The sequence below is a fragment of the Pituophis catenifer genome, unplaced genomic scaffold (genome assembly GCF_029215685.1).
Source record: "Pituophis catenifer annectens isolate HBS135680 unplaced genomic scaffold, rPitCat1.0.hap2 SCAF_2, whole genome shotgun sequence".
Classification (NCBI taxonomy): Eukaryota; Metazoa; Chordata; class Lepidosauria; order Squamata; family Colubridae; genus Pituophis; species Pituophis catenifer.
The window spans coordinates 100,603,493-100,615,572 of record NW_027256882.1 but is presented as its reverse complement, the minus strand read 5'-3'; the positions used below and the strand labels follow the sequence as shown (position 1 = coordinate 100,615,572).

General features: G+C 36.8%; 1 protein-coding gene across 1 annotated transcript in view; it reads left to right on the top strand.

Annotated features, from left to right (window-relative positions):
• SPOCK1 (SPARC (osteonectin), cwcv and kazal like domains proteoglycan 1) overlaps window positions 1-12,080 on the top strand; it is a 510,659-nt gene that overhangs the window by 152,419 nt on the left and 346,160 nt on the right. Inside the window, exon 2 of the mRNA XM_070933894.1 lies at window positions 9,680-9,725. Coding sequence (XP_070789995.1) covers window positions 9,680-9,725 — 46 coding nt within the window. The remainder of the gene's footprint in view (window positions 1-9,679; window positions 9,726-12,080) is intronic.

The window sequence follows — 12,080 nt, the reverse complement described above, 5'->3', positions numbered from 1 at the left end:
CCCTCATTCATGATTTGAACATGGATGAGAAGGCCAACCTGATATATATTAGTGAGAACTGGATGTGGGATGTTGCCCTTTCTGAAATTTGCCCAGCCGTGTTTTGAGTATGACATCATCTGAGACTTCAGGACAGGGGTGGAGGTGTGGTGATTGTTATCAGACAATATCTTAGAACTTTCAGGGGCCCTGCCCCATAAGTCCTCATTTGTGAAAGCCTATTCATTAAGGTGAGCTCTAGAGAGCATTTGGGATTGTTACCAATCTCTCTGCTACACAGCAATATCCCTGCCTAAATTACTTGACTCCATTTTGGGGTTGAGGGTGGAGGACTTTAATCTACCTTCCCTAGGAATGTGATCTGAGGTAACTTAGATGTTCCCATTGGAGCCATGAACCTATCCTAAATTATCCAGATCACTACTTGAGACAGTGATCATACTCTGGATTTTGCCTTCCTGTCAGGGCAGTGGCAATGTAATCTAAAATGGGGAACCTTTTGGTGCCTCCTTTGTCATAGTCATATCATGCCCTGATTTCTGTGGGATTCTCTATTGCCACCATCTATTGCAGGGACACTGGAACTATTAGATTGATCTACCTCTGTTGACTGGTGATTCCAGAGCAGCTTCAGAAGGAGATAGAGGTTATTCCTGTCTATCTACCATATGGTCCATTTAAAAACTTGATTGCCATTTGGAATAAGGTGACAGTTGAGGCTTTGGATCAGATTGCAACTATGCAATTTCTTTTTTCTCATGTATCCTGTCATTCTCTATGGTTTACAGAAAACTTTAAGGATATGAAATGGGAGAAAAATAACAAGTGGTTTACTGGCACTCAACAAGGGATATGAACTCTCTTGAATAAAGTGGGTGTGGAGAATCTCTTATGGGACATGTGAAAGAATTTGTGCAGCATCTGTCAGAAAACGTTTCTCAGATTTATTCCCAATTGGATACTGGCCTTGTTAGACATCCAGAGGAGACCCTGTGGTGAAGTTTTGCCCAGTTATTTGGGATTGGTCTGAACCTGTTTGATCTGAGAATGTTGACTTGGTCCTTAGAATAGTGAGCTCAGCCACCTGCTCTTTGGATCCATGATCTTCCAGGGAATGGTGTGTTAGTGGATTCTGACAATGATTAATTTTTCTTTTAAGGGAAGGGTATTCCATTCTTAAAGAAACCTTCATTCATCCCCCACTCTTCAAGGAGCCACCACTGAATCCCACTATAGTAGACAACTTTCATCCAGTATTTCACCTCCCTTTTGGGGAGAAGGTAATAGAGAAGGTTATTGCACATTAGCTTCAGAGGACTGTGGAGGAAATGGATTATTTGAATCCTTTCAGTTAGGATTCAGACCTAATTATGGGATGAAAATTGGTCACACTTTTGGATGACCTCTGATATGGGTGGAATGGGATTTTTGTATCTACCCTTGTCCTACTTCACCTCTCTGCAGCTTTTGATACCATTGACCATGTTATACTTATGGATTTGCAAGTGGGTGCAGTATGCTACGTTGCTTTGCCTCCTTCCTTTGGGGTCAATTCCAGTCAATGATGTTGGGGGGGGAAGAGGTCTCACCCTTGGTTCCTACTTTGCAGTTTGCCACAGTGTTCACTGCTTTCTCCTCTCCTTTTAAATATCTATGAGGCCACTGAGTGAACTCATCCTTGCCATTGTGTGAGGTATCATCAGTATGTGGATAATACCTAATTATATATCTCTACCTGGTTATGTTATCAGGCTTGGAACCCCCAGGGGGCTCCATGTTTAGCTAGTTCTATTGCTGATCTGGCTATCTTTATTTTTTACCCCTTTTCACCTAGGATTTGTATATTTACTTTTAATGCAATTTTTATATTTTTTGTATCTGTGGTTTTTATTTGTGTATTTACCCATTTGTTGTGCACTGCCCCGAGTCATCTTCAGTGAGATGGGCAGCTATATTAATTTGATAAATAAATGAACTAGTTACCTAGAATGCTTATGGGTTCAAGCAAAGACCTCTGCGTAGAAAACTTTAATTTGGATTTGTACTGAGTAGAGGATCGGAGGGTCTAAAGGGCTCTTTCTAACTCTTATTATTCTTGAGTATGTGAAATAATTGTTCAGTTATGCTATTTTCTAAGCTTATCAACTATGTTGTTGTATGGTCTTTTAAAAGTTCTGTGTGATAGTACAACATAATTTTGCTTAGGAATATGAATATACAGTATATATGCTTGGGTAATAGCACCTTAAAAATATTAGATGGCTGGCAGCAAAATTTACAAGAAGTAGGATATGACCAGGTTGAGCCCAAGGGAGGGGTCAAACATGTCATCAGTTTGGAGTCCCTTCACACCCACAAGAGATCTAATTCCAGCCCTCCTGGAATTCCGTTGACTCTTATCTACTCCCAATTTGCCTTGACTATTAGTAGTTCAGATTGTTATATAGAGGTAGCATGGAATAAACTTCTAACCTTTTTGGACCTAACCTTGACTCCAGATTTCTTGCGCCTAATGCAATATTTGCCATGAATTTGGAAGCTAGCATATATTTTCAATTGGTGTAGAAGAAGAATGTGTATGTATTAAATGTGTATTAAATGTATATCTAAATACATTTACATCTTCAGATTTTAAATTATCCATTGCATGGGATATATCTGCTTGTATATTATTGCTAGATAAAAGGCTTAAAGTTTCACATCATTTAATATAATTTTTTTTGTTTCCTCTTATTTATTATGCTTACCTGATCAGGAGGTTGAGGTATGTTTTCTTATTTATATAAATACTGAAGTATTTTTTAAAAATATAGCTTACATTGTGTTGAAGTTTTCATTCTATTCTACTTTTTGGTGTCCTAAAATGTTTAATTTGTTATCTCCCACCTGTCTGTGTCTTTTATGAAATGATGAGGGCATATGTGACATTAAACTGTTATTTATTTAAATTTGCATTCTCATTTCTGATAAAGATATATACTTATTATATATTTTTGAAAGACAAATTAATTTTTCCAACTCTTCCACAGAAATAAATGAGATTACATGTGATTAATCATGCATAATTTATTATGTCGATCATGTTTAATACAGTAGCTCAACCCAAAATTCAGTAACTCAGCAACCAAGCTGAATTCCCCTGAAAAAATCTCATCTAATTAAGATCTGCTACATTTAATTCATACTTTTAGAAACTATTGTATGTCTATATGCTTTGGATTACTTTAAATTGTGTATATTTTTAATTAAACTCTGCACTCTAGATGTAAAGTTCATGTTGCTAGAGGATGCTAACTTTATTTTAGAGAGAGGTCAGAGATTTTGTGAACCTTTGGGCATTGCATAGTTCAGAGAAATGTCAGAATCTAGCATAGGTAAGTTTTCAGGAAACTCAACCCAGTATCTGGACATATAATGCCAAATAACTTAATAAGCAATCCTGTTATCTTTATCAGCAGTCCTTTGACCTTTCTCAGTGACACTTGCTATGCATTAGTTATCTATGCTCATTTCTTTTTTGCAAGGGAAGATTCTCACATCCAAAAACATGCTTCTTTGAGATACATTTAAGCTAAGGATATGTCACCGGTATGATTTGATTGAAATGGTTAAGTAGTTGTGAGATTTTCATGGTTTCAACCTGAAGAAATGTTCTGATTTAAAAAAAAATCATAATTGGATTTGGATTAATAATTCAAGGTATTGAATAAACTATTTTTAAATTATTGCTATAATTTATTATTAAATTGGTTTGCAGCCATCTAACTTCAAAAAAAATATTTTTGGAACTGTAAAAAATTCAATCAAATCATCAGATTCAATGTTTTGAATAAAATACCCAATTTGATTTGCAAAGATGATTGAGTTCACAATTTGAGTAACACCTTTGCAACTGAAACTTTATAGAATTCTACCCTGTAATTTTGGGTGTTGATTTAGCTATATTAATTTAGTCATATTTAGTATAGAAATATTCAGTTGAACAAGATTCAATCAATTTCCATTTCCATAGATTGGATATTATGATGGAAAGTAGTAATTCATTTGTAGCATTCATGTGTTCCTTATCTGAAATATTTGGACATGGCCCAACTGTGAATAAGCACTTTCTATCATAATAGTATTCAAATACATATATAATCAATTAACTGATCATACTGAGAACTGAGCTGATAAATGATGCTGTACTAAATCATTTTGGAGAAATATATGATACTGTATAATATAATAGTTAAATGCTATATATTTGACATGATTTTAACTTTATTATATTCTCTATGTTTCCTATTACTATGATTTTATTCTCATCTATAATTTCTCTCATTGTCAGCACAAATAATATTTGTGTTTTGGAAAAAAAATATTTCAATAATGGATATTTTATTGCTGTGCCAATTTTTTCCGTGTTATGACATTCTTTTCAAATTTGTCATGAGGTGATACTTCTCTGAAATTATCTTTATGTTATAGTTTGTATGCATGAATGTTTCTTCAGAAACAAAACTACAGTTCTTTGGCTGGTGAAATATTCATTGTTTCTGTGTTTCTTAAAATGTATAAGCTTCCATATGCTCTGAAACCATAAAAACCTGAAGCTTTTTTATTCCTTTACAATTCTCAGTTTAGATTATTTAAGAAATGGATAGTTTATGCAATAAAAGATGTAATAAATATGTATAATTTTAATTTATGGAGGAGAAATTAGAATTTATTAGAGTTATTCTTGATATTTTTGGTATGGTCATGCAAGTAATTTATTCTCTTGCATTGTAAAACTTTATGATGACTAACCTTCTTAAGATCACTCTTTCATTTTGTCCTTTAATTAGAAAATGGCAAGATGAATTCAAGGCTCGGTAGCTTTACTGCTCAGTGTGAGTAAACTACTTGCATGAGCTGCATATTCTTCACTGTAATTGCCCCCTCGTCAATTAAAACTATTTCACACCTTTCTATCATAGTTGATTCTGTATTCCTTTTCTAATATTTAAATTGCCAAATACATTAGTTAATACATACTGTATTTCTTCATTCCTATGGATGAAAATGTTTTCAGGGCAATACAGATTCTCCAGTTTTCTATATAGAACTGCCAACTTTAACTCTGGGTTAAGACTGACTTGGAAAATTTTCTCCAATAAATGTATATGTGTATGCCTATCCAGACCTACCATCATACCCGTGAGTAATGGCAAAGCAAAAACCAAAATCCAAAATTTAAAAATAAGTAAATGAATTAATACATGTAATTAAAATTCATTGCTAATAAAATAAGATGAGTCCTTTATAAATGTGAATTAACCTATATATAGCAAGCATTCTTTCTCCCATATACACATAGACATACCATGTTTCCCCGAAAATAAGACAGGGTCTTATTTTCTTTTGACCCCCCGAAATATTGCCTTCAATATGAGCCTTCAATGTCTGGAACTGAATCCAAGAAATAGGGGGGAGGCTTCACTCTGCTGTCGGGTTCGAGGCTGAGGTGGGTGGGCAGCACTTTAAGGCCACTTGTGCAGCTGAAGCAAGAAATGCCTCATTCCACAGCCTCCCCTCCTGGTTAAAGAATGAAGTTGGGGTGGGAGAGAAAAGCGAGGGAGAAAAAATAGTTGCCTCCCAAATCTCCAAAGAATGTAGAGTTGAGATCTGGCTAAATGGTCAGTGTGCCATTACCAAATAAAAGCGGATGGCAGGATATTCACTCCTGTTGCTTCTCTCCCTGTCTGTCTCTCTGCCTGTCCTCTCCACCATGTCTTACCTGAGTTCCAGCTCCTGCCATGCTGGGCAAGGGGATAGCAAGGGAAATCTCGTCTCTATGTATCTCGCTTCTCCACCACCCCACCCCACCCTTCCCCACCTGCCACATCCCCTCACTGGCCAAGATTGGTAAGCCAGATTCGGGAAGCTGAACGGGCTGCCGCCACCTGGGAGGAGAAGAACATCAGAAATGGGCTCTCTTGCAGCGCCTTCTCTCCTCTTCTTCTCCCGAGGGGCAGTGGTGCGTCCGGCTCACCACTAAGAGAAGGGGTGCAGGAGCTAGGGTTTGCGGGAGCAGCTGCCTCCATGAGGCTGTTCCACATGGATGGCAGGGACGCGTGGGGCATGTTCCGCCTCCCTTTCCCCCCTCTCTGGCCTCGCCTCCTAACATCGTGTTGTTTGCGTGGCAGCTGCACATGTGTCTAAGTATTTGGGGGGGCTTATTTTTGGGGGGGCTTATTTTAGCGCATGCACTGAAAAGCCCAATTGGGCTAATTATTGGGACATGTCTTAGTTTCAGGAAAACCCGGTAAACGCACTGTTTATACAAGTACAGGCTTCCCATACTGTTTCTAAAGTAGATTCAACAAAAAAGAGAAGGAAGAAACAAAAAACAGGCCAGGAAGGAAAAATGAGGGTGAGAAAAAACTTGGGATGGATTCAAGGGAAAAGAAGGAGTCACCTGAAAGGCAGGGATAGGAAAGAGTGTAATTTAGGAATTACAAAAATTAAATTTAATGGACTTCTGGTTTGATGTCGTGGCGAGAGAGCCGGGAAAATAGCTGGCTCCATGGAGTCCCGTGAAAAATCTGACTGCCAAACTGCTGCCGATGGGTCTTCGGACCAGAACCATCCTGCAAGGATAGGGTAGGAAGAGAGGCACCTCGGACAACCAAGAGGAACAGGCAAGTTCCTCGGAGGTTGGAGGGAACTCTCTGTGAGTCAGCGGTGGAGGGCGGCAGCCATGGCAGCTGACACGAAGCTGGGACAAACCGAACTAAGAGATGAGCAGGAGGAGAGAGTGAAAGAATGAAGCTCTTTGAAGCCGGGTGAGTGACACCAACCTAGGCTTGTAACAATGCAAGAGCAATGATTGGTACTTGTAAAACCCCTAGCCTTAAAACAGCGGCTGTGGATTAGAGGAGCATAGAAGATTTTGAAAAATAACTCCAGGAGGAAAAGATCCGCTAGGAAATTTATTTTGGGATAGATTCAATTGGAACAATTAAACATTGAGGCATGTTGAAAAGACTGGAAAAATTTTTAAACTAGAATTGGACTTTGAAAAAGAAAAAAGAAAAAGGTACGGATTCAACATTCAGCACTTTTAAAATTCAAGAGAAGAAGACAGTCAAATTGGACTGTTAAATAATTGCAACAAATGGATACTGGCGTGACTAAGGGAAAATGTGGATTGCAGGGATACACTTCTGCTTCAAAAAAGAGACACTGTAACCTGTAGATTGTTTTGGAATACTTTGAAATTACAAATAATAGCCGTGGGACTTTAGTGCTGGAGGCTTTTTCTTTGTCTACAGACAGCTTTGCCAGTGGAAAGAAAGAGGAAATACAACGGAACTTTTATAATTGTTACTAATTGGCTCAGGAACAAAAGAAAATGGCTCAGGAACAAAAGAAGGAAAGTTGGTATACTTTGTATTGAATAAGAAGTAACAAAAAGAATTAAAATGACACATGGAGAATTAAATTTGAGAATAATTTGAAATGGAACATATATTGACAGACAAGGAAATGAAGAAATAAAATCTACACGGTTGGGAAAAAAGAATATAAAACAGTTTGTTTAAAAATGAAAATGTAATGTTTACATGAATATTAATTATAAAAAGGAGTTGTTTATAGACATATAAGGATGGAAAATATGACAATGTGATTAAAATAGAAAAATTAAGTAAAGATTGATAGTATTGATAATATGAATATGAGAAGAATCCAAGAAATTTTATTGATTTACATGAGGATGTGTTTGATATAAGAATTAAGTCTCAATGTTAAGTTGCAGATAAAGCTGAGAATGATAATATGATTAAATATGAATAACTAATGTATACACGGAAGTTAAAATATATTTATTTTATTTATTTATTTATTTATTGTGATTTATATGCCGCCTTTCTCCCTAGGGACTCAAGACGTCTTACAAAATGACAACTTCAATACAAATCACAATACAATACCAAATTAAAATCAGTAACCCAATTAAAAATGATTTAAAATTATACCAGTGTACCCCCAAACAGATCAGTTTAATTGGCGGAAGAGCCACGTTTTCAGCTCGCGATGGAAGGAAAGAAGGTCGAGGGCTGTCCTGAGCTCAGTGGGCAATCCATTCCAGAGGGTCGGGGCTCCCACAGAGAACGCCCTCCCCCTGGGGGTCGTCAGCCGACATTGTTTGGCCGACGGCATCCTGAGGAGGCCGACTCTATGAGAGCGCACAGGACGATGGGAGAACGGCTGGAGATGGTCCTGCAAGTACCCATAGGGGATATAGGGGATTACACAGAGATAAACAGTAAAATTAAGAATATGCTTAATGAATATGCTGGAAACAGTCAAAATAATGGATGGAGATGTTTGTTTTTTTCTTTTTTCTTCCCCCTCCCCCTCTTTGGGTGTGATAGTAAAATAGAGAGAATATGCTGGGAAACAGCCAAATAATATGAATATGCTGGGAATCAGCCAAAAGAAGATGATTAAGAGACAAGTAGTTAAAATAAATATGATTTAAGATGGAATTGATGGTGATAATAATATCTTTATGCTGGGATTAGTATTAAATGATAAGACTGTAAAAATGAAATGACTCTGTGTAAAATGAAGAATGTAATGTGCGATAAGTTTAAGAAATATAGGTGTAAACTAAAGAGATTAGGATTTAAAGATTTAATGTAATGGGTCCTAGATGTGGGTATATAGATAGAATTCAGGGTAATAAATCTAATTAAATATTGAGTTGTGTTATTTGGAAATTAAGATTTGTGGTGATATAATAGAAAGGTAATTGTTTAGATTAAGATATTATAATTGGGGGAAAATTTTTATTTTTGTTTTTATTTTAAAAAGATATTATGGTGGAGATTTGGGAAAGAGCTTGATAAAGAGGGAGAAGCGATTGTACCTATACATGACCGGATCAAAGCTTTGTTCTTAAAAGATGTATTTTATGTTTATGTTTCAAAAATTAAATTTAAAAAAATTCAAAAAAAAAATTAAATTTAATGAAACAATCAGCAAGGTTAAAAACCCTGTTCTTCCAAAGTTAGCTCATGTTATCTAATCTTATAACCAACACACCTATTGTAATGTCGGCAGCAGTTTTCTCCTTTTAATTATCTTCTAGAGGCATACCTCTATCCCTACTTCCCCAAGTAATTATGTCAGGGAAAATCAAACATGATCACATCTGATAAATACCGTAATAACTAAGAATCATAAAAAGTTAATAATACCCTTAATGGAAATGGCTCGTGCTTATACTGGCTTCATGATGTAAAGTTCAAATAAAAGCAGATTCATCCCTTCATAGGATAGTACTATTGTTCATAACTCAATACATACCTTTTAATCATTTAAAGTTTGTAATGGAATAGTCTGAAAGAACTTCATTCAGGTGCTGCCCATTAGAAGGGCAAAATCTGATAAAAACTGATAAATATAGTTCTTTGCCAAGAAGATATGTGAATGGGTTTCCATATATACACATTAGATAAGGGGTATCAAACTCGCATCATCACAGCATCGTCACGTGACGTATCGGGACTTTTTTCCCCTTTACTAAACCGGGTGTGGGTGTGGCCGCGAGTTTGATAGCCCTGCATTAGATTATGTGTTCAGGCATGCATGTGACTGAAAGAATGCTTAAAATGTAATTTAATTATATCCATCTTTTTTCATTTAGGATGATTATTTCAGAAACTGGAATCCAAGCAAGCCTTTTGATCAAGGTAAAAGAAATATTGGACTGAAATTGTTTTATGTTGTGTACATCAAGCTATTTTTTCCTGTCTGAGAAACACTTAGCATATCACTTTTTAAAATCTTTTAATGTAGACATTTTAGACATTTTTTCATATAACAAGAGTTACCTGTTCTTACGTTTTTAAATTTCATCACCAACATGCATTTTAATTAGGATCCTGTTTTGAAATATAACATTGAGTTAATTATTCAGGACCTGGAAATGGTCTTCTTGAAATAAAAAATATATATGATTTGACTCTTTAACATTCAGCTTCAGTTTCTTGAAGAAAGAACAGACTTATATTAGAACATATTGGTATTATTTGCTAAGTTTAATGGGATAAAAATCTGCTGTATGGCTGCAGATGTCCAAAATTAAAACTGAAATAATTTACTCTAGCACTGAATAAATGTGGTGGAATTAGGATTAGTCTTGATTTCTCCAAAGGTCAATAATGGCAGCAATGAAAGATAATGTTGATAAATGTGTTTTCATTTCACTGTGAGTTCAAGAATCTCCCAGGATTAATGGTACACGTCTCAGTGGACCTAAACAACAATCTGCTAGAAATGTTTGTGTCATATACAGTACACATAAAAGAGTGAGAGTTATATTGACAGTAAAATGCTGGAAACACTAATGAAAAATACAACTTAGCTCTAGGAAATCTTCTGGCAAAAAGAAGGTAAAATAGAAAAAGGTGCATAGGTTAACATGATAATACATATTCTATTGGCCTTACTAATTGTTCACCACAGTTACAACTTTGATTCAGAACTGGAATCGAAAACATAGGATCCATAATTATTACAGGAAAGCAATTTGACAAGTCCTGTAGCTCTCAGCTACAACTTTGTATAGTCTCTTTGGTAACAAATGGTATTTCCATAGAAACTATAGAAGCGTGTTCAAAACATTGTGAACTCATTTAAAAACTTGTTCTAGCTCTTTTGTTCATGCCAAATCTATTGCTAAAGGATTTTTTTTTTTGCAAGTGAACATGTAGAGACCGTTTATTACAGTAATGTAAATGCTGGTTATTATTGTTTCAATCAAGAAAGTGATTTGACAAATCTGATCCTGAAATCTTAAGGATGATGGGAGAAAAAAGAAATTGGATGCTGTACTTCTGTGAAAAGTTATGAAATTTATCTAAATACATCTGTCTTCCCAGAAGAAGCAACATATACTTGGACAGAATGATCAGCAGAATTCTTTCAAAATCATAGTAATTATAACCAGGCATGTTATCTGCTTTGTTGTAGTTGTGTACATGATCCTTCAGGTTTAATACTTTTTGCTTATTCATTAAAAAGTAGAGAGACTACATCAAATAGAAAACCTGCAGATTGTATAACTGATTTAAACTTATGGCCGCATCATACTGAAAGTTGTATTCTCTTCCACTGAAACATACAAATGTAGAAAACTGGTGTCAGAAAAAAACCCAGTGATCCATTGAGTCTGGTCTTTGAGGGTTGTTTTTTGTTTCTTTTTGTTTTATTTTTAATTTATTTATTTATTTATTTTTGTTATTAGAAAAATGCTAGGTTTGAGAACCAGTTTGATGGTGTAATTAAGGCTCTGGGTGTAGAATGAGGAAGATCCTAGGTTGTAGCTTTCCATAGATATTGAAGCCAATTGGGAAGGAGTGGCATAGTCACAAATCAACCCCAGGCTCTAGAACAGTGATGGCTAACCTTTTTGCCATCGCATGCCAGGAGAGGGGGGGCGGGAGAGGTTCGCACGTGCGGGTGCCCACACCCATAATTCTATGCACCCTGCCCTGCACATGTGTGTGCAACCCCCTCCCCTCCCGCTCCTGGCACGTGATGGCCAAGCCTCTCTAGGAGTCTCTGGAGGCTTGGGACAGCAAAAAACGTCACTTCCTGTCCCACCGGGAGTTGGAAAATGAGCTGTTTCAGGCCTTTGGAGGGCCTCCATGGGAGTGGGAAAGGCTGTTTTCATCCTCCGCAGGTGCATAGAGATGATCTGGAGCCAGGTAAGAAAGAAAAACGGGCCTTCTCCATCCCCCGCCCCAGCCCCTCCGGAGGCAGGAAACACCCTGTTTCCCTACTCCTAGTGGACCCAGAAGGCCCGAAAAATCAGCTGGCCAGTGTGTGCATGCGCACCAGAGCTGAGCTGGCATGCCCACTGATATGGCTATGTGTGCCACCTGTGGCACGCGTGCCATAGGTTCGCTATCACGGCTCTAGAACAAACTGACTGAAACCCATCATCTTATCATGCTTGGACGAGCTTCGGTGTAAGAACTTGGCAAGCACAATACAAAAATAAGTGGACCCTATAACTAAGCAAGCCATACACTAAGAAAAAG